Below are 18,663 nucleotides of genomic sequence, written 5' to 3' on the forward strand. Positions count from 1 at the left end.
GGGGAAAGGGAGAGAGGCAAACCATGAGAGACTCTTGAATGCTGAGAAACAAACTGAGGACTGATGAATGTGGGGGGGAGGGGGGGATGGGCATAGAGGAGGACACTTGTGGGGATGAGCACTGGGTGTTGTATGGAAACCACCTTGACAATAAACTATTTGTAAAAAAAAAAAAATACTCCATTGTTCCTCAGAAAATTAAACACAGAATCACCATATGATGCAGCAATTCCATTTCTGGGTATATACACCCAAAAGAATCAAAGGCAGAGTTTTGAATAGATGCTTATATACTCATCTTAACAGCAGCACTAGTGATAACAGTCAAAAAGGGGAAACAACCCAAGTGTCCATCCTTGGGTGAGTGGATAAACAACACTGAGATGTTACTTACTCGGCAATATTCATTAATGAGCCTTAAGAAGAAAGGAAAGTCTGACACATGTTACAACATGGATGAAACCTGAGGACATGATGCTAAGTGAAATGAGTTAGACATGAAAGGAAAAAAGCTGTATGATTCCACTTACAGGTAGTTCTCAGAGTAGACAAATGCATTGAAGCAGAAAGTAGAATGGTGTGTGTCACGGTTGAGGTGGGAGGGAATGGGGAATTATTGTGTAAATGGGCATAGAGCTTCAGATTTGCAAAATGGAAAAGTTCCAGAGATGGATGGTGGGGATGACTGTATAACATTGTGAATGTCCTTAATGACACTAAGTCTACACTTAAAAAGGTTAAGATTGTAAATTTTATGTTAGGTATCTCTTACCTCAATTAAAAACAAAAAGCAAAAAATGTCCAATGGCTTGTCACCTCGCTCAAAGTAAAGCCCAAAGCCTTCTGATTCTATCTGATTTCCCACTTTGTTGGCTCTCTGAACTCACTCTTTGTTTTTTTTTTTAAGCTTATTTATTTTGAGTGTGAGAGAGAGAGAATGAGCAGAGGATAGGCAGAGAGAGAGGGAGACAGAGAGAGAGAGAGAGAGAGAAAATCCCAAGCAGGCTCCACACTGTCAGCTCTGAGCCCAACGAAGGACTTGATCACACAAACTGTTCATGACTTGAGCCTAAACCAAGAATCAGAAGTTCAACTGACTGAGCCACCCAGGTGCCCCATCTTAGCTCTATGACTTCAATCTTGCCACTATGCCTCTTACATTTCTTTGGCTCATTGCCTACTTTCTGTTACCTTGACCTGCCAGATGAGCGTCTTCCAGTACCTTCCAGTGGCCACAAAACCCAGGCCATAGCTGGCCTGAGAGTGCTCAACCATCTTGGGGGCCCTGGTAGTACCACTTATGAAGTAGATGGCCAGTGGGTCTTGACTCTTTGTCCTCACACAGTTGTGCTCTGTGGATGCCTCGCTGGAAAATATAAAATGTTAGGTGGCATTACAAGTAATAAAAACAGTCATAATAATAATGATATTTATAACAATGATACTGGCCACCATCTTATTAAATACTACATGTGAGGCTTGTGTTGAAGGCTCCAGCTCGCGTTATCTCCGAGCCCTACAATCACCTCATGGGCTAGGTATTATCATTATAACCCTGTGCGAATAAGGAAATTGAGGCTCAAAAACGAGTGAGTAGCTCAGGCTACTCACTCAAAAGAGCCTGAGCTCTTCTACCAGGGCATGAGGACTTTCTGGAGGAATAAGCACGTTTCTGTGTCTATACCTCTGCATATTTAAGGCACAGCTCCGCTCTTACCTCAATTCCAGGTAATTTAGGGCTGATGGGTTCCCTAAATTTGGGGATTTGAGATCTGGGTAATTAATAAAGTTCTATGTTCTGGAAAATCTTCTCACCCACTGGTCCCAGTCCTGGCTTCTCTATAGGGACACTTGGTGAGTTTTAACAGAAATACCATTGCCTAGGCTCCACCCTAGAGAAAAACAGAATGTTTGATGGTGGACCTGGGGCTTTGGGATTTTTTTTTTTTTTTTGGTACATATATATTTTTTAAAAGATCATCAGGTAATTCTAATGACAGCCAAAATTGAGAATCACTGGTCTAGGCCAACCTGACAGCTCATCAAAATCATCTGGGCAGATCTTTTACAGTACATTTTTCTAGGGTCTTTGCTCAGGTATATCTGGTTAAGTAAGTCAGATGTGGGAATCTGAATTTAAAACAGCACTCAAAGATAAATAGGCAAATAAATAAATAACATAAATTAAACAGAATTTTCCATAATTTTTAGTAGAAAGTTTGCATTCTAATATAGGCAAGAACAATCTAAAGATTATTTGCCATGTCCTCAAACTTATAAATATCTTTGTACTTTACTACCTACATGTGATGAGTATTTTCTGTTCAGGTTTCAGTTGATCATCATTACACTGAAATATAACATAATAATATATTATAAAAAATGTCACATGTTGGAAATATAATGTTTAGGAACGTACAAGATATATTACTTACAATGGATGCTTGTGTGTCTTATCATCTTAAAAACTGGTAACTTATTTACGTGAATGTAGCACATAGTTCTTTTTCAAAAAAATTTTTTTAAATGTTTTATTTAGTTCAAGAGAGAGAAAGAGAGGCAGCGTGAGCAGGGGAGGGTCAGAGAGAGAGGGAGACACAGAATCTGAAGCAGGCTCCAGGCTCTGAGCTAGCTGTCAACACAGAGCTCGATGGGGGGCTCAAACCACGAACCGTGAGATCATGACCTGAGCTGATGTCGGATGCTTAACCGACTGAGCCACCCAGGCGCCCCCACATAGTTCTTTTTCAAATAAAAGATACTGATAAGAGACAAGTGTTGATATTAGTAAAAACATAAATAAATAAAGTGACATAACATGCAGGAGAATGTGAGGCTGTTGGTCTGTGGAATGGGCATGTGTGACTTAACGGTGCAGGCCTCTGACAGGGCCCCTTTTTGGTTCTGCCTCTGATTAGGACAAAATCTCAAATGCCAAGGCACGCTTCCACCAGGGCATCGCTCAAAGGCAGACGGCTTTTTGTCCTTTCCCAGCCTTCATGTAACTACTTGTCAGCATCTTGAATAAGTCACTTCACTTTTCCTGTGTCGGTTTCCTTACCTGTAAAATTGGGTTAAAGTGCTCTTCATAGGGTTTCCCAAGTGTTAAAGAAGACTATGTCTGATTCATTATTGTGCTCTGAGCACCAAACACAATGCTCATCACAAAATAGATGTTCAGTACATCTTTGGTGCATGAATGAACGTAGGTAAATGCTTACTGAGCACAATGCCTAGCATACACAAGCACTCAGTGCATGGCAGCTATTATTATATTATTAATTGACCACCCACTATGTCCTAAATGCAGCATATGGGTGATCTAGTTTACTCTGGCTACCAGCTCTGTAACCACTAGCACCAGTATAGAAGCAAAAGACACCCAGAAAAGTTAATGACAATTCTCTTACTGCCTAAGTGAGTGACTTTGAAGGATCTTAAGGTGGACACTGGGATGAGGTCTCAGGTCCATCTGGTCTCCACAGTTGAGTGCTCCTTTCTGGTGCACTCTCTTCCTGGTCAATCAGCAATACACTCCATCTCCTATTACTTAAAGGGGAAAAACCTTGGCCTCATCTTTGTGCTGTTCTCTGGAGCACCCCTACTTACCGGAGGAGTTCCCTGAAGTTCATCCAGCCTGGCCGACTACTGTCTGACACCAGTAGCTTGGTCTGAAGGGCAGGGCAGTCAGCAATAATGGCATCGACCCTCGGAGCCAGGGAGTCACTGGTGATAATGGCCTTGGCCCTGGATGCCTGCAGCCGGTATTTGAGGTCCTTCTCCATCAGCTGAGAGACACCCGGAATCATGACAGCCCCTGACACCACACAGAGATGGGATGTTGACTGCGCAGCAGGAGAAGACCCCGTGAAGAGGTCCAGACCCAGATATGCCCATCAGAGACAGGAACAGAAAGGACCGGGCAGGGTTGGAATGTCTGAACTGGAAAAGGTAACAATAAGGATAATAAAGGATGAAATCCAGTATATGTTTATGGAGCACTTCATGTGCTAAGAACTGTACATGCATTATGTCATTTAATTCTCACAGCCCTGGAGAGTAGGTAGTATTATCATACCTATTTTGCAGATTCAAACAGCAGCAGCAGCAGCAACAACAACAACAACAACTAAGACTTAGACCCTTATGCCTTAATTAAATGAAATAACTTGCCCAAGATCACACAGCTAACATGTTGCAGAACTGGGATTGTGAGTCTAAGAGGTAGTAAACCTAAGGGTCCATGATCTCCAACATTGTATTATGCTGCATTAGAGATGACCTATCTTTTTGGTTTGCCACGCCTTCAAACAAAAGCCTACAACAAATTCCAGTGGTGAGACTGGGTCTCTTGGGGTAGGTGGTGGGAGGGTGATATAGTAGGTGGGAGCTTGTATAATGTCAACCAAAGCCACTTCGGGAGGCAGCTGAGTCCATCTCTTCCCAAGGGGAAGGGATGAGGAATCAGAAAACAGGGACAAATTTTAATCAGACACTTGAAAAGCCACCTGAGTCTCTCAGAATGGAGTTTGTAAACAGCCTATTGAGCCCAGCACTGTCATTTCACAGATGACAAGAAAGAGATCCTAAAAGAATCAGTCATCCTGCTATGGCCAGTGAGTGAGGACAGGAGACAGAGGAAGGGCTCCATCCCAAATGGTGTTGGAGCCAAACCAAAGTTCTCATTACACTTTGCATTATCTCCTACACTTTTACAGGTTTTAAAACCCAGCATGAACACTTTGGGAGGTGAATGGTATTTCTTTACTTCATCCCTCTTATTTAGCTATTTCCAGAAGAAGTCTATCCCACTTGCAGTTGTGTGTAGTGTTTTGGGGGCCCAGGAAGATGGAGGACAGCTGGGGATGTCAGCAAGAGCAATGAGTCTAACACCATAGACTAGAGGATCAGTAATAAGTGCCTATCAGGAGAACACGGCAATGTGGGAATATAAGGACATCCAGCTTGGGTATCCTCTAAAGTGTTGGAGATGATGTGGAACTTGACATGGTCATGTGCCATAGAGTCTTGAATTATTTTATCTGGACATCAAAGAAATGGGTGAATCTGCACAAATTGGGGGTAACTGGGACATTTAGGTAACAGGAAAAATTATGAAAATAATACTCCATAAGGAAGTTCTGATCATGCAAAGTGCCTGGCACATAGTAGGTCCTCAAGAAAACACAAGGGCTCTTTTACCTTGGTCCTCATTTAAATAAATCTTATATGTCATGGCAGGATATGGAGAATTCCCCAAACCTGTGTTCCTGTTTGTCTTCCTCTAACTGGACGTGCCATAATGGTTCTCATTTTTATATATTGTGCAAAAATATATAAAAATAGAGTAGGAGTAAAGTTCCTGCCACTATTTTTTTTTTGACAATCCATTCACAAAATGGTTGACTAAACTTGTTTGTTTAGAAAAGCTAATTCTCTGGTGTGAGTTTGTATCCTTCTGTTTTGCAAACATTATTTGTAAAAACCCATCCTTATTTCAGAGTAATCTAAGGACAGAAGTGGAGGGGGTGGACAGCCTTTCAAGTGGTGGAAAGTTCCCAGTGGGTGGAGAAACCAGCTCTCCACCAAAAGGAGTTGTCTTGCCTTTGTAAAATCAGCATAAAAACTCCAGCCTTTTCAATAAGAGCATCAGAGGGTCAGCAGAGGCCCTCTGAGTTCTATGGACAGTGTCCTGTTCCTCCTCTGCTCCTGTGTTGGAAGGATCACCCCAAGCAGATCAATGTCCACTGCCTTGGACATTCATAAGAGCAGGAGGCAGAACCCTCAAGGGTAATCTCATTGCTTTCATTATTTTGTCCTTCTCTTCCTTCCCTTAGGAGTGTAGATGCTCTGGTGGTGAGAGCCATAAGGTCTAAGAGTGAATCTAATGTAGACTGACTATGAAGGTCTCTCATGCACAATTGCATTACCCTCTACACGCTGGCAGCTCCAAACCATGACCCCAAAAAAGTATGTTTGGTTTGTTCACTTAGATTTTTGTTTTTCTTTTTTAGTTTATTTCATTCTCAACAGTTTTATTTTCCCCCATAAAAATCCAGAGTTTTCTATTACAAAGATAGAAGTGCTGGAAACACTGACCCTCATTCACACATGGAAACATCTGGCTGGGGTTGAGAAGCAGCTGCCCTGTTTGATGAGCCATGTGAGCTCACTCTCCTGCAGGCCCCAGTGCTCGCCACTGCCACACACTGACCTGCTTGCCTCAATTACATTACTACCTGGCCCCTGTGCTCGATCAAGTTTGTGACTGTTGGGCAAAGGGGAAGTAAGTACAACTCCACATAAAGTTCACTTTGCTCCGTCTCCCAACCATGTGGACTCTGCAAAACCTTCTGGCAGGTGTGTCGGGCCCAAAGGGTAGCCTCAGCCCTGCTCACTGACCTGTCCGTATACATGCCACGCTGACCAGCCACCACTCTGGGAGCCGTGGGAGCACCAGCATCATCCTGTCTCCAGGCTGAAGGCTACACATGTCCCTGAGCACATTAGCGGCCCTCCTGGACTGCTCCCCCAGCTCCTCAAAGTTCCACTTGACCTCTGCTCCCGTGCCACTGACCCACCAGAATGCAGGGATCGGGGGCCGGTGTCCAGCCTAGATGACAGTGTAGGCAGAAAAGAAATAGAAAACATTTGTTGAGGATGTTTGTTTGCTTGTTGTTGTTTTATTCAATTCTGTTTAAATAGTCTTCAAATTCCATACAGTGTTCAACAGTGTTCAAATTCAAAACAATGTGGAAAGATGCACTGGATGGCCTACTTCCATCCATATGCCCATCTACGCTGCTCCTCACTTCACCTGCTCATTGAATAACCAATTGTATTAGTTTCTTGCATATCTTTCCAGTGTTTATTTAGGCAAACATTAAGTATATTCTGTGTTCCATACCACCTTTGTTATGCAAAAGATAGCATATGATTACCACTGTTTTGTGTTCTCCTTGTTTGAGATATAATTCTTACACCATAAAGTTCACTACTTTAATAATTCAGTGGATTTTAGTGTATTCACAAAGTGGTGTGTCATTGCCACTATCTAATTCTATAACATTTTCATCAACCTAAAAAGAAATTCTGTACATATTAGCAGTCCCTTCGTAGTCTCCCCTCCGCAGCCCTTTGTAACCACTAACCTACATTTGTCTGTATGGATTTGCCTGTTGTGGGTATTTCATATGGATGGAATCAGAATATGTACCAGCACCAGCACCACTAGTTGGAAAGAGTATTCTTTCCCCACTGAATTTACCTGGCACTTCTGCTGAAAATCAACTGACTTAGATTTATGGGTTTATTTCTGGACTCTATATTCTATTCCATCCATCCCTATCTATCCCTATACCAGTGTCACAGTCTTTTTTTTTACCCACACAGGAAAAAAAATGCAGTTATTAGTGTAACTTTGTAGTAGGTTTTGAAATAGGGAAGTGTGAGTCCTCCAGAGTTATATTTCTTTTTTAGAACTGTTGAGGTTATTATGGGTGCCTTGCCTTTCCACATGGAATTTTAGATAAGATTTCAGGAAATAAGTCCCCTTGAATTTTGAAAAAGATTATGCTGAGTATCTAGATCAATTAGAGATGTATTATCATTTTTCTTGCAACTTTACAATTTCTGCTTTCAAGGACAATAAGTTTAATAACCGTACAGTACAGTTTCTTAAAAGGCAGTCTTCAGGGGCACCTGGGTGACTCAGTAGGTTGAGGATCTGACTTCAGCTCAGGTCATGATCTCACTTCTTATGGGTTCAAGCCCTGCATCAGGCTCTGTGCTGAAAGCTCGGAGCATAGATCCTCCTTCAGATGCTGTATCATTGTCTATCTCTTCCACTCCCTCACCAGTATCTGTCTGTCTGTCCCCCCACTCTCAAAAATAAACATTAAAGAAATTTTTAATGCGTACTTCAGGTAATATGATAACTGCATACAAAATGTAAAGGCTAACATTTTTGGAGGTCCTTGTTCCCTAAAATTTGAAGTTCATCAGATGTGATTTAAACTTTTCCCAAAATTATCACGGAGGATACATATTTTCATATAATGAGGTGGTATCTAAGCGGCATTCTTACAGAGATTCATCCAAATCTTCAATGAGTGTTTCTCTAATAAACACTCTCTGAGCAATTCCAGCCTTTGGTTAGATTTCAGAATTTTCAAAAGTAGATGCTGACAATTTTTCCAAGGTTTTTCATTGTTGTTTTTTAGAGGATAAAATTTTAGCAAATCCTTATTCCACAATTTTTGTTGATATAACCCTGTTTGTATTTATCATTAAAGGAATCTTCTAAGGACAATCCCAGGTTGCAAAAGAACCTAGATTTTGTGAACAGGAAGGGTGCACCCCGGCTCCATTGTCTACATTTGCTCCCCAAGTGGCAAATGGTATGAATCCCATTTTATAGATGAAAAAACTAAAGATGAAAAAATATAGATGAAAAATATCCAAAGACATTTTTGCATTTATCCAAGGTCACACTTCAAGTGGATGAACCCTGTTTATCTAATTGCACAGCCACTTTCATACTTTACCATACCCACCAACGGTATACTTTTACTGAATCCACTAATGGTGTTGGTTTCCTCATTGTTTTTCGTTAAGCAAATTCTTCTTAAAATTAACATAAATCAATTGCTTTGAGATAGTTTATATTCTCATGCTACAAATAAATATTTATTTAACATAAATAAAAAGTGAACTATAAAATGCTGAGAGAGACACAACAGACACCTAAGAAAGGAAAATAAAGAAGGAAGCATGTGTACACAGACACACAAAGGAATCGAGATAATCTTCATTCAGTTCTACATAGCTGCCATGATCTGTGAAAAGCTTGGAGTCTCAGCCAACCTCTCCCCTTATTTAAAAGGGAAGTCCACAACAGTGAGACAGACATTAACGACAGAGTGGATTTAAAACAACACTTTCTCCTTCACTGGATCAGAATGATTGGAAGGGAACCAAAGGGGGCGTAACTGTCTTATTATGTGGTTTGGGTTCAGGAATTTGAGACACATCAGGGACTGGGCAAGGTGTCTAAGGCTCATGAAACTTGGTCATAGTTTTTCCCCCTAAGGCTTAAATGCTAACTGTTTAAGTTGTAGGACTTGCAAAATTCCAAGGTCAAAATCTCCACACTGGGGTACCCGAGGGCAGCCTGTGATGCCCAAGATGGACACTAGGACACAGTGGGCCTCACCTTTTCTAGCTGACTCCACGAGTCCAGTACATCATGGGCAAAGTTGAAGTACTCAGGCACTGGCTGCCTCCCCAGGCTGATGGCTTCCCAGGTGGCCACAATCTTCTGAGGGGCAGGGAGAGGTGGTGGTTGCCCAGGAGGCCCATAGAATCCCCGGGCACTTCTCAGCACCTTGAGGACCCGTCCTCTTAGCCATGGCATCATGCTATTGCCTCTGGCCTGTCACCAAAGAGAAGAGATAGAGCATTATCTTGAATATCTTAAACTTTTCCCTATACTCAGGTCCCTGACCGGAAGCAGAGGGTATCCAACATGCCACAGGTGACCCCCAAGGATAAGGAAAAGAACTGTCCCTTCACCTTGATAAAGACCTCAAGGTGTCCTGCCTCATATTTTTCATAATTAATCAAATAACTCCGGACAAGTCAGGCTCAACTAGCAATTTAGAAGTCATCACTAAAACAGGTTTCTCAGTATACATCATGGGAAATCACCATTTAATTACAGCCTGGAGCCTGCTTTAGATTCTGCATCTCCTTCTCTCTCTGCCTCTCCTCAACTTGCAGTCTCTCTCAAAAGGAAATAAATATTAAAGATTTTTAAAAAAAGATTTAAAAAAGAATGAAAGTGAGAGTACCGATTGGTGGACTGCATCTAAGAACCCTCAACAGATCATTTCTTCTGGCCCAGGCAGATTGTTCAACCTTTCAGCATATCTATAAGCTGCCTTCCATGTGTGAGTCGGTATTATGTAACTATGTCTGAATAGAAATGTACTTAGACAGATACTAATGAGAAAAGCAAACTATGGGAATTTAGCAATAAAACTGCAGTACTGCACTGATAACATCTGAGGGGTAAGCCATATGGAACTTAAACTTAAGAATATAGAGCTATGGTTCACAAAAAAATAAACCAAAAATTTCACAACCCTGAAAATAGTAATGAAACGAGCTTCTCCTTAAATAAACCTAAAATAAAGTCTTCATGTTGAGTCAAGGTGGCACAGAAGCTGAAGCCCAGATTTCATCATCCCCTCCAGGCTCATCTCCTAGTTAAGGGGATGGGGGGGAGGAAGAGAGGGTGGGAGGGTCCACAATCGGGGGGGGGGGGCAGGCATGAGTTCTACCAATCACAGGGACAGATGTCCAGCTGCCTGCCACAGTAGAGGAGAACACCCTTCTGTCACCCCTTCAGATCACCTGCTGTCTTTAGTGCCTGTGATTCTTTCCAGGCCAAAGGATGATCACCCACTTAACAGGCCACACAGCAGAAATTAGGCTGCTACATGTCACCATGTGCCCCTTACCTCTCCTTAGAGGGTTCTGCATCTCTGGTCTTCCAGGCACTGGTTTCTGCCTCATGTACCCCTCATCAGCCTCTTTCCTTCCATCACGTCCAGTCCTGGATAAAGAAAAAGAATGGACTTCCATAAGAGTTGCAACACCACATATCTACTAGACACTAAACAGCACAGCTGCCATCCCTCGAAACATCCATAAAAACACATATCAAGCTCCCACACTGTATATCAAGTAGGCGACCTCCTGGCTCTACTCTGCCATCTCCCTCTCCCATATTTGAATCTTGATCTGGGAGAAAAAAACATATCCACCTTCAGTCATGCCAGACTATGCACCAAAGAGAGAGAGGAAGAAAAAAGAAAACACTTACCCAGTTGTCCTGAGCTTTCTTCTCATGAACGGTGACCTGAAAAAGCCAACATTGAAAAACTCGTGTTTAGAGACTCCAAGGATCACTACACTCACTCACTCGCATGAAGTGCTAAGGACAGTTCTCCAGAAGTAAATTAGAAATGCACAAATTCCCAAGGAGTTCATAATAATGTCATGTTTCCACAGAATTACAGATACATCAGAGCCAGGACAGAAATAGTCAGGCAAACTATGGAGAAAATGAAATAATATTGGAGATAAAGAGGAATCGCAAAGACATATACAATATATCTGTCACAAAGAATCATCTTTACAAACCCTAAACCAGTTTCCAGGAGGTAAGCACACCTCCTAAATGATTCTTCATGGGGAAGGAGGACAGAAGGCTTACAAAGGAGCAGGGACAATCTTTTGAGAGAGATGAGTATATTGACTATCTTACTGTGGTGATGGTTTCTTCACTGCTTACGTATGTCACATATCAACAAACTGTATTATATAAAAAGATGGTGTTATATATACAAATTATACCACACTTATGCTTTAGGAAAACTCTAATAGGCACTCTTAGAGATTTTATTTTGCTGACAAACACATTGCAACACATTTCTCAAGAACTTAACAGAACTTGAGAAATAATAAGCCAAATAAAAATAGGAAATGTAAGGAAATGTAAATTTATAGTAGATAAGAAGTCAAGGACTTCTATTGTACATTTTTGAAGGACTTGGATAAAATCCTTTGGAAATCTCTAAAAACATAGCAAAAATTTATGGCAGAAAGGGAGAAAGTAACAATAAAAATTGTACTAAAGATACAAATGAGAATGTTCTATAGGCAGATGGTTATAGATATGGACATAAGTGGGAGAGATGGACAGCTGCTATTATATTAATATAGGATAATTAGCCCAACCAAAATAAATTACACATTATTGTTTACTTTATAAGATATTGAGGTTTTCTTGCAATGTTCACGTTGATTCTGAACCACAGCCCAAAATGTCAGATTTCTGAGGTACATAAAGTTTGCATAACCAGGTGATCTTGTATATTGTGATCATATCTATAAGATCTTAAGCTCCTTGAACACACATCTTGAAATACGCAGTAACAGGAATTCATGTACCTATTTCCCATGATTGCACCAACATTAATCAACAGCAACTCTGAAAATTAATTTCTAAAAGAACACAAAATTCCTGGATATGATCAGCAAAGCAAAAGAACACATATCATTTTACAAAAACTAGACTTACCAGTATTTTAGGAGCAAATACACTCACGATGACATTCACACTAATTCACAAACCTAGCTGAATTTTGTGCAAATGAACTGCTCTAAAAGTTGTCTCAGAAATCCATAACATTTTCATCTTCAGCTCTCAGAGATGAGGTCACTAAAATGTGTGCTGGAGGGATATATACCCTGTCTTTGAGTTGCCACTGTCTGAGAGAGAGAAGTAGCTGTATGTACTACAATTGCTAGACATGGGGATCAAAGTCACAGAAGACAGAGGTCCTCTTCAAATGAAAGTAAAACATCCCAGTCATGGGCCCTCTTGGTGCATCTGGTAGCTATGTGCATGCTGGTATCAGTAGATTAGATCCAATGGGGCCAGTAACACTAGGTCCTCACAGACAATGGCCATGATCAGGTGGAGGTGAGAAATGCAAGACAAGTTAGGGTACACAGGAATTGAGAGATGAGGTAGGGAGAGAGAGACATGAACTGATCTACGAGATGCAGCCCATGTAGAGGGGAAAAATTCCAAAAAAGACGACCAAGAAATTTCCTCCTTTGTAGACTCAAAAGAAATAGATTTTATTTAGACTGGAGGTATTCAGATGGGACTATTCTGCCTCAATGCAAGGGTTATTCCTGACTACTGGGGCTTTCAGATCCCACTCCAAGAATCTGGTGCATGTCCATCTAAAGAAGTCTACTATCTCTATGGGTATTCCCTGTCTGTCTGTCTGTCGGTATCTCCCGGGGATACAGGTTTTTCATTTAATGATAGAGGAAAATTTCACAACTGGGAACAAGATATTTCTTTATGTCTGGACAATTTTAAAGACACTCAGGACCTTTTGTTTTAGGCAAATCAATATTGTACACATACTTGGCTAAAGAAAGGACAATAATTCACTCATTTCCTGACCACATCATGCCTAGTGATTTTCCTATTGTAAATGTCCAAGCAGGATGTGGCCACTTAGTTTCTACTGGGCTTATGAGGCTCCCGTCAAAACAGATGGACACAGAGTCCATGGGGCAGCCTCCAAGACCAGAAGCAAAGGGCTGATGCAACAGTTGCTAGAAGTCAACAAACCAGGAAGCACAGAGTACAGAGGACATTTCACTTTTTAACAGTCTAGTACAAACACCAGTGCTCCAGATATCAAAGTTCTGGGGCTACCAAACTTCACAAATAGGAACAACGTGCTGATAGGAAAACAAACTACATGGAAGATGGACACTGAACTTACAAAGCTTGAAGCAGGTTCTGGACAGGGCTTCCGGGAGCCAGTCTAATACCCATAGTTCCTATGAAATAAGAATTCCTGACATTTTTAAATAAAACTTTAATGAAACAATTCACATGTCACAGAAACATCTGTTACGACAATCAGCTCAATAGCTTTTAGTATCTTCACAAATCCTTCTTTCTTGACACTATAAATCTACAAAGTTCAGGTTTCCATCCTGTCAACCCTGCTCTTATGCCAAAGCAGCACAGTCAGGACCCAGAACATGATGTGGACATCTGTGGCCACAACCACTTCAGGCTGGTAGAGAAACTTTCCCTGTGGTCCTCGGTCTTCAGGAAGAAATGACGTTCTTCTGAAGTTCCCAACAAAACCCCCATGGAAAAGCTGTTGTTTAACCACAGTGTGAAAGAACACGGTAAGAAGGAAGAGTCAACCAATGTCCCATGTTTACTCACATTTGTGTTTAGGTAACTGAGATACCGAAGCATGAGGAACCAGAAAAGTAGCCTCTGCACCTCCATGTTCTGGTCCTTTCAGGGAGCACTAGGGTGCCAGGGACTTACCTGGAGACAAAGAAGGGATGAGAGGGGTGGGGAGGAGGTGGGAAAGTGGAGGTGTTAGTTATGGATGGGGGTGGGGTTTAAATAGGGATGGGATTGGGGAGGGGGTGCAACAGGAGAAGAAGGGAGTCAGGAACAGTCCCAGGATCCGATCAAGTACTAGAGGGGAAAAGGGGGGTGAGGGTCAGTCAGGTTAGTTGGTCAGCAATTCAATCAACCACTAGGTGAGCTGGACAAAGTAGAAGGTGGAGCAGAGGACAATCCATCTACCTTCAAGTCTTCAACAGTCTGAGCGTTTCCTCAACAGCCTGGAACCTTTATGGTCTCTCTCAACCGATCACCCACCTTCACCCCTGGTAGAGCAATATGGACACCTCACATGACCTCATTTTTAAAGAGCCTCTTCCTGCCTGGTGCACCACCTCATCTCATTGCAACAGCAGTTCCTCCCTGGAAACTTGAGAGACCTTCTGGTTTCTGGGCCATTCCAACCCAGCTCTCTGTCATCGCTTCTGGGTGCTCTCTCCTTCCATTCTGAACTCCTGTTCCCATGGGCAATAGCTGAACAACAGAGAAGACAGAGGAGGGCAGAACTGCAAGAACAATGAAATACCCAAGCAGAGAAGAAGGTGTAACCCTCTCTCAGTAAGTCAAAGCAGATAGAACATCCAGATCTTAAACGCAAACCATGTGAATCCCACAGCTATATCCATATATGTGTCCACATGTACATAACACTGTAGAGGACATGTATATTAACTTCAGGCACACAGGATACAGTTATAAAAATTCACCCATTTATTGGGGTCATAAGGGAAATTTCAAAGGAAGGAAATGATTTCAGAGGAATGAAATCACACAGAGCATGTTTTGGTAATAGAATGTGCTAGAAATCACTGATAAAAAGGTAACAGAAATTCCCATATGTTTAGAAATTGAGAAGTTCCTCACTGAGTAGAATACAAGTCAAGAAGAAGAAAGAAAAAGAGCTATATTTGAGCTCAATGATTGAATATGATAAAACTGTAATAAAAAATGTCTCCTTGCCTGAAATATCTTAGAATATTGGTGTGAGAAGACTATCTGTTCCCTAGACCATCCCTAATTGATGTAGACATTTTAACACCACAAACATGGTAGTTCTGCCACTTATCTGTGCGACCCTCCTACCTATTTGCATGGGCTGTGCATTAGGACCCTTACGGGGGAAAATCCAGCTAACTCACATGGGATCTCCAGGAATGAGAGCACTTTAAGAGAAATACTTCATCCGCTTCTCCCCTGGGGGACCAGGGACAACCCAGTTTATTGGCAATGCCAGGTGCGCTGGGTGGGGAGGGCCAAGGAGGTGGGCAGGGGTCATCGACCCAGGTGACTAGACAAACCCACTTTGATCTCCTCTCCTGGACTCTGGCCTGAGCTGAGCTTCCTAAATAATTTCTCTACATGATTGGCACTATGTTTCCCCAACTCCTTCAGGCCCAAGGCAGCTGAAGATCATTGCTCTGGATCCCCTCATTTTTATTTGTATGTAAATTGATTGTAACAGGGGGAACCATTCCGGCACTGCTAAAATAGCAAAGCAAGCCCTCCAACCTAAATACAAGAAACTATAAAAAAACAAGCAAAACCAAACCAAAACAGGAGTGAAAAGCCAATAGTGTTACATTCCCTTTAGATGCTGCTGCCTGCCTAAAGAGCCCCATGTTTGTGCTGTCCTGGTTATACAAGGAGAGACCAGATACAGAAAGGATGGAGTCAGACTGGCCCAAAAGTGAATGGGAGAATGGCCCTGATTCTAATGGGGTCTAGGGAATTCCATAAAAGGTGGCTAGGGTCACTCCGGTTATAACTGCAGCAGGGACCAGGGAAAGAAGAAGCAGTGAACAGAGTTTGGGGGGCCTTGAACAAGTGAGATGGTTCATAGAGGTGAAGAAGTGTCCCCAAAGTCAATGTCAACCTCCCATCTGGGGAGCCCTTCGTGGCCCCTGGGGGCAGGGACAGGAGCCTAGAGATCCAGCTGTGCCGCTGACCACCTGTATGACCCTGGGCTGGTTTCCTTCAGTAATGTGGGCGTGCCCATGCCTGTGTACAGAACTGTGCTCAGGACAAGAGGAAGTCACATGCTGAGCACTAGCGGAAATCAGCGTCATCACCCACATGGGTCATGTGTCTTCCCAGTCTGGTGCCTTAAAAGTTGAACAGCTGGGGCGCATGGGTGGCTCAGTCAGTTAAGCGTCCAACTTTGGCTCAGGCCATGATCTAACGGTTCGTGGGTTCGAGCCCTGCGTCGGGCTCTACGCTGACGCTAGCTCAGAGCCTGGAGCCTGTCTTCAGATTCGGTATCTCTCACTCGCTCTGATCCCCCTCTCCTGCTCACGCACTCTCTATGTCTCTTAAAAATAAATAAAAAACATTTATAAAAAAAAGTTGCACAGCTGTTAAAGGCAACAAATTGAAAAACTCACTTCCCTCCAGTCAGGCCTGTGATAACTAAGCCTTTTCCTTTGCAGTCATCTCTCGGGACTCAAAGGTCAGTACCATCTCTAACTCCTTACAGAGATGGGGAATGAGGTTTAGAGCCCTCACGTGGAATGCTGGACCCAGGCTGAGAAAAGTCTCACTGGTGACTTGGGTCTGGGAGGAGATATGGGAAAGGGGGAATTTGGGACCTGGAGACACCAGAGGGAGCAAGGGCCACAGACATGCTTAACCCCACAGGCCAGCTTTGCTCCAGGTCAGTCCATACAGAAGATGAGGCCTAACCAGGTGGCAAGGTCACACCCTGGATCCTCCACCTGAGGCTTATGGTCATTCTTCATCTCTGTGGTGACAATAATGCTGTCATATACTAGTCCTCATGAGATCATTAGTGCTATTGTTGTGGGAGAGGGTACTATCCACTCTACACACCCCAAGGGTCCTGGGTAGACTCCCCTGTCTCCCTCTCTTGACCTGGCCCCATGCAACACTCCCACCTAAGTGTTCTCTGTCCATACCCTGTGCCCCTGTCACTATGGCCACCCTACCCTGGCACTCTCTGGAATCCAGGCCTGGGCACAACCCTCCATAAAGCACTGACATGGGGCAGATGCCCAGCAGTGGGTTGGATCCATGAAAACACCCCCTTCCATAACAACCTAGATGGGCAGGTCATGCCAGGGCCTGTGCACCCCTTCTTCTAGTCGTGGCCGCCACTGGAGACTCAAAGCTGTCCTGGAGTGTGTGTTGTGTGTCTGTGTGTGTGTGTGTAATATGCAATATGCACCTGTGAGAGTTCTGTGTCTGTGGGTATATTTATTGTAGAGATGAATTTTCTGCATTTGACTAACCATGTGTCTTTCTCCATGTTTTTGTGTGTACATGTGTGCCTGTGTCTGTGTCTCTGAATGAGTGTATCTTTTTTGTGTAAATCTTTGTCTGTGGCTATATTATGTTGTTATCCCTGAGGGAGTGACTGGATATATCTGTTTCGTGTCTGTGTGTATTGGTTGTGTGTGTGTGTGAATTTGCTGCCCCTTTTATGTTCCTGATCATACCTGTGTATGTGTGTGTGTCTTTTCTGTGTGTGTGTGTGTGTATGAGTCCAGTGTATGTAGGGCTTGCTTCATGGGGCTGTTTCATGTGACCCTGAGTGTGTATATCTTTGTGTGTGTGTGTGTGTGTGTGTGTGTGTGTGTGTGTGAGTGTGTTCCCCTCAGGGTGTCTATGTCTGCTGTGTGGGTCTCTGTGTGAGCCTGTCCATGAGCCCCATACCTGAGTCCCCAGATGAACCTGTGGGTGGCTCCATGCCTGTGTGTCCCTGTGGTTGTGGTGCCCATTTCCTTCTCTGCCCGTGTGTGTCTGTGCACCTCAGAAGTAAGCAGCTGCAAAGGGGGCCCTTCGAGGGTGACTCCTGGGGTGGGTGAGCAGGGACACTATGTGCTTCCCCCACCTTGAGGCTCAGCTCCCTCTACCCATTTTTCACCCGACCTCCAGTGTCCTACCTTGTGGTGCCACCTCGGTCCCCAAGGAAGGGGCAGCTCACAGGACCACAGGCCAGCAGCTGGCAGGACTGCAGATGGCAGAAGGAGGTGATAACGTGTGGGGAGGGCTCTGGGCCCCTGGCGAGGCCGAGGGATTCCTGGGCCCTGGGAGGGGTGATGAGTGGGGGCCCCTTGAGAGGGCTGAGGAACAGAGCTCCTGGGCACCCTGGAAGGAATGCGGGATTGAGCACCTCAGGAAAGAGCTGGAGGAGTCCTGAGGGACTCACGGGTCCCCAAAGGGCAGATCCCTCACTCACCTGTGCTGGTGCAGGTTGGGGGCCTGGGGCAGCAGCAGCAGTCAGAGGCAGCAGACGCAGCAGATCCATGGGATGGTGGATGGAGCAGTGAGCCATGGTCGTGCAAGCAAGTGGAATCACCACTCTGGGCTGCCCTCAGCCCCTGACCCCTTCCCCAGCCACCTCAATAGATCTGACCCAGGCCTCACCCTCCAGCAGGGCATGGGCAAGCCAGGCAGAGGTGGTCACCTGGGGCCCCAGGAGTGTCCCCCCTGACCTCTGTGTCCTAGCTGTGGAACGGGCATAAGGAGTCAGCCAGGGTGCTTGGATCCAGGGGGAAGAATCTGGCCCAGAGCCTTCTCTGATGGGACTTGGGAGAATTATGGAGGGATAGCTTTTAGTGCCAGTTCATTAATAGAAGAAAAGCACAACACAAGGTCACCATGGATGCTGAAGTAAG

The 18,663-nt window shown here is 43.7% G+C and overlaps 1 protein-coding gene across 3 annotated transcripts; it reads right to left on the reverse strand.

Moving 5' to 3' along the window:
- Window positions 1-3,605: 3,605 nt before the first annotated feature.
- Window positions 3,606-9,425, reverse strand: LOC120227628 (acyl-coenzyme A synthetase ACSM5, mitochondrial-like). Of its 3 annotated transcripts, XM_039225704.1 has the most exons (3): window positions 9,215-9,425; window positions 6,403-6,613; window positions 3,606-3,817 (listed from the first exon to the last, which is right to left on the reverse strand). In XM_039225704.1, the coding sequence occupies exons 1-3, from the start codon at window positions 9,416-9,418 to the stop codon at window positions 3,606-3,608; spliced, it is 627 nt and encodes a 208-aa protein (XP_039081635.1). In that variant the 5' UTR covers window positions 9,419-9,425. The 3 variants fall into 3 exon arrangements, 1 of the variants encoding a protein (XP_039081635.1); XR_005527297.1 differs by lacking the exons at window positions 3,606-3,817; window positions 9,215-9,425 and adding an exon at window positions 3,883-3,942 and having other exon boundaries at window positions 6,403-6,457; XR_005527296.1 differs by lacking the exons at window positions 3,606-3,817; window positions 6,403-6,613 and adding an exon at window positions 6,673-6,817 and having other exon boundaries at window positions 9,215-9,261.
- Window positions 9,426-18,663: the final 9,238 nt, after the last annotated feature.

The sequence above is a fragment of the Hyaena hyaena genome, unplaced genomic scaffold, assembly GCF_003009895.1.
Source record: "Hyaena hyaena isolate Hyena2069 unplaced genomic scaffold, ASM300989v1 scaffold_2591, whole genome shotgun sequence".
NCBI lineage: Eukaryota > Metazoa > Chordata > Mammalia > Carnivora > Hyaenidae > Hyaena > Hyaena hyaena.